Below are 4,225 nucleotides of genomic sequence, written 5' to 3' on the forward strand. Positions count from 1 at the left end.
TCACTCAAAAACTCCATTACTCTGATATATAATTGTTTGTGAAAGCAATACAAAAGTTCTTCTTCCGCATTTCGTGGGATTTAACTCTCTTAATAAGTCATTCATGTCCGAGTAACAATGACTATCATTGTCAATAAAATTTCATACGGAGTTTTTGGGCCATCAGTAGTATGGGAGTCATTGCATTGCGGATTCTCATCAAGACGTGATAGAAACAAGTGAAAAGAAACTTGTGCCAAGCTCATAATTTTGTTATATTGTATAAGGAATACAGAACCCGAGCCGTACTCAAGGCCTTGTGGCAGAAGAAATATCCAATCGACGGGTGATCATTCCAGGAGGAGCTGCAGACGAGGATGGGCTCATTATTACTCAAAGACTGAGGGACGTTGCGCTCCTGGTAGGGTATTTGTGTTCACTTGCATCAAAGTTAACTGAACTGACAGCAAATAAACCCTTTCAAAGAAGCGTCGAAAACACTTGAAATTTCACACGTGGCAGGATAGCCAAGATTGAGTAGAGCCAGATAATACGATCAGATAGCAGTCTCACAAGCTGGAGGATCCAGAATCTTACTGTATCACTAGCAACGAACCTGCAATTGCCGCACCGGCCGCCCTGGATTTGCATTCTACAGTTTACCTAAAGAAAGTTACTGGTCACCAATAGACTGAAACTCATCCCCACTTTTAAAAGAGCAGACTATCCTCATGTACATACAAAATGAAAACTGGTTGGTGTAAAATGTTCACTCACAAAATACTTACAGGAACACGACGAACAACAGGATCCCTCCAAATAAGAACTGAATTTGGTGCGATCTCGAGAAATAACGTTTCATGGCAGGGACGCAGAATCTCGCTCACTTTTTCACTTTTTAGCTATAAGTTGAAAGGATCTTCACTTAACGGTAGCCTTCACCATTTACCTACTAATTGCTAGTGTTCTTTTTAAATACACTATCTTAATAGATCAGAAATATTTCAACTGCTATTGTTTCTTGTCATAGCGACTTTATTTCAGTTCATTATCGGGAGCACGGAATATCAAATTCTTCACCTTTTCAGCTATAGAAGAAAGAATAAGAATTGTCTCCTGGTTTTATTAAGGAATAGAGTTAATTCAATAAAGTTACTGTAACACTATTGTTTTAAGTCACAAAATGTTTCACTGCTCTTGCGCTTCAGATTTATAGCGTTAGTCCCGGCTTTCTGATAAAGAATTCGATGGTTAGGTCTTCCACTTTTACAAAAATAGCGAGTCGGGGCGAAACACCTGTCCCGTCACATGTTTTGTTAGACACCTGGCGCTTTCCTGCCAACACCTGGTGTATCCTCGAAATGATCTAAATTTTTTAATACCAGGTGTGTTCAACAAAACTTCGTAGTAGTTTACTTACCTACGAGATCATAACAGTTGAAGCTGTTGGGGTGACGTACAGGACAAACAATTTGTTTTTTCAAGGAGCGTTCACCTCTTCTTCCCAATTCCGTTTGGTTCTGTGTTGTCTGTCTGTTTTCTGTTCTTGTTTTTCCAAACAAAGCTTAAATCTGTAACTCAACGCAATTATCTTCAGGAGAATGAAACGATTGGAAGCATAAACTGCAAGTCAATGGCCCCTGTAGTCTTGCTGCACCTGAACAAATGGTATATTTTCTTAATAATATGATAAAATTGCCTATGTAGTATAGTACCAGTAAAAGCACTCACAGGTGTAGATTAAACACTTTTACTGTCAAACTATTTGTACGCTCTGTGATTGATTTACGGGTACACAAACGTTACAATAATCCATAAAGTATTGGCCATGCTCACGTCTTATCGTAATCTTAGGCATGTTTTCACTTTTGTATCTAGGTCATCCCTTTTTGAGTGTGTTCAGATTAGACCGAATCATATATATATATATATATATATATGTATATATATATATATATATATATATATATATATATATATATATATATATATATATATATATATATATATATATATATATATATATATATAATTCCAAGATTGTCCTTTTGCGTCGTCTGTAGCTTTCAGTTTTTAAGTTACAAGAACCACCAATCAGGTTTTTTGTGGTCTAGCAGTCTCTCACTCCCTTTCCCTAGGCACCAATACCAAAATCCTACCTTCTCATTCTCGGCCCTAGCAATCTCTTCTCACTATGCCTAGGCACCTCTACCCAAATCTCCACTCGTGTATGTTTAAATCACAAGAACCGCCGTTTCCGAAACCATAACTGAATTTTTTTGGCGTCATGGAAGAATTTAGTTCCAAAAATCCCCCTTTATTATTTCGGCGGCTCTTTTTTTTTCAAGTTTTTGAACATCTGAGAAACGACGTGTAATGTTTATTATGCAGTCAAATTTGTCGAAGACTCAAAAACAATTTACTTTTCTGTGATCTGTCCTTATGTTCGATGGAGATAGTTGAACAATGTTTCATTTTTTTTTGCCGATATATTTAAAGTTACAAAGAGCGCTAATTTTCACTTAGTCTAATGGATGAACTTTTGTTCTTTTAAATCCAGGGACATTGAGCATTAATCTCCCAGAGCCTTTTTATATTTTTCTTCAAATGCCTTGCATCTTTGGATATATAAATTCACTATTTGCGCAGTCATAAATCTTTGAAATGACGAAAGGTCATTAATTCACTTAAACCTTTTAAGTGATTCCTTCTCTTATCAAAACTGTAGCTATTTTCGATAAAGATTGACCATTAGTGACGCCGCCGTAGGTTCGACATAAACCACCCTCTGCGGGTATATGTATGAATCTTGATTCTTCCGTTTTATCTTCTGTGTGCGTAGTACTGAATTGCCCTTACATCGACGACCATCGTCGTTGTCACACCAGTTTGCGAAAACTAATCCGTTCGTTGTCGAAATCAAGGGGCATAACGTAGAGGCCCGAAAATGCACCCAAGTCAGCCTCGGCGTCGTCATCTGCCACAAAGGTGCGTTAAACGATCAATTATTCGGAGAATCAAAATCCTTAACGGAGATTCAGTTGCGATTCCGAAGAGCTGAAGAGCTTTGTGTCCGCCGGAATCTGCAATCGAAGGGCCATAGGTATTCAAATGCCTGTTGGGACTGCCTAAAGTCTCCTATTGTTTCTCTCAATGAAATTCTAGTTTAGGAAAACCACTACTACATCCGTTTCACAACAAATCCCTTTCGAAGCTCAAATTGGCTCCGCGCGAACGAATTTGGTGCCAGACTGCGCCTGGCTCGTTCCTCGCCTTACTCCAGATAACCGGACACGCAGACGCAGGAACTGACACGACTGAGAGACACCATTAATCTGATGAAAGTTGATTTGTTTGGCTCTTTTCAGAATCTTAAGAAACCCGGTTTCTGTTTCCAGACTGAAACATTCTTCAGCTCAGTGGTTCTTAACCTTTTCATGACTACGCCCCTCTGAGAGTTGGTCCTTTCTTTCACTCACCCCCACCCCCATTGCATCTATGAGTAAAATTCCCTCCAAGATTTAAAGGAAAATAAAAGGAAAAAATGAGAAAGAGAAGGGGTTTCGAGTGATAAGAAGGGAGGTCACGCACCTCCACCCCCCTTGCATCTATGAGTAAAAATGCGCTCCTAAATTTAAAGGAAAATAAAAAAAAGGGAGAAGGGGTTTCGAGGGACAGGAAGGGAGGTCAATCATTACAAAACCTGGTCAGCCCAACGAGCCTGACTAGAGTAGTAGACTCTAGGAAAGTAAAGTTGGGGCGATATTTTTGTATTTTTTCATAAGCATCTGAATATTAGTTCCTCACTCTTTTTTTAAGAGAAGAACGAATATAATTAGGGAATTTCTTTTATTATTCATCCCCAGGACTCGCGCCTCCCCTGGAAATTGCTGATGCCTCCCTAGGGGAGCGCCCCCCCCCAGGGGAAGAACCAGTGCTTTAGCTTGTTAAATAAAAATAAAAAACTCGCTCATTCTGTATTGCTTTTCATTCTTGGAAAAAAATCTAAGTCGTATTTCTAGTATCATATCTAGCACCAACTAAGTCAGGTACTTTACAGCGTGAGTTAATAGTTTGATTCATGTTCTACTAATAAGTCACATTAAAAGCCGAGCAGATTCTTAGCTTGTACTTTTTGGAAAGTCATCAAAAAAACCACTTTACAGTTAAATCAGAAAGCGAACATTCATTGTCTGCTGGCTTAGAGTCTTACGACAAACTAGACCAGAGCTGCGAAGCCTCGGGA

The 4,225-nt window shown here is 38.9% G+C and overlaps 1 protein-coding gene across 1 annotated transcript in view; it reads right to left on the reverse strand.

Annotated features, from left to right (window-relative positions):
- LOC135226785 (carbohydrate sulfotransferase 11-like) overlaps positions 1–1,202 on the reverse strand; it is a 12,417-nt gene extending 11,215 nt beyond the window's left edge. The window contains exon 1 of the mRNA XM_064266483.1: positions 768–1,202. Within this exon, the coding sequence (XP_064122553.1) occupies positions 768–841 (74 nt within the window). The 5' untranslated portion in view covers positions 842–1,202. The remainder of the gene's footprint in view (positions 1–767) is intronic.
- Between the last annotated feature and the right edge of the window lie 3,023 nt (positions 1,203–4,225).

The sequence above is a fragment of the Macrobrachium nipponense genome, chromosome 15, assembly GCF_015104395.2.
Source record: "Macrobrachium nipponense isolate FS-2020 chromosome 15, ASM1510439v2, whole genome shotgun sequence".
NCBI classification, from domain to species: Eukaryota; Metazoa; Arthropoda; class Malacostraca; order Decapoda; family Palaemonidae; genus Macrobrachium; species Macrobrachium nipponense.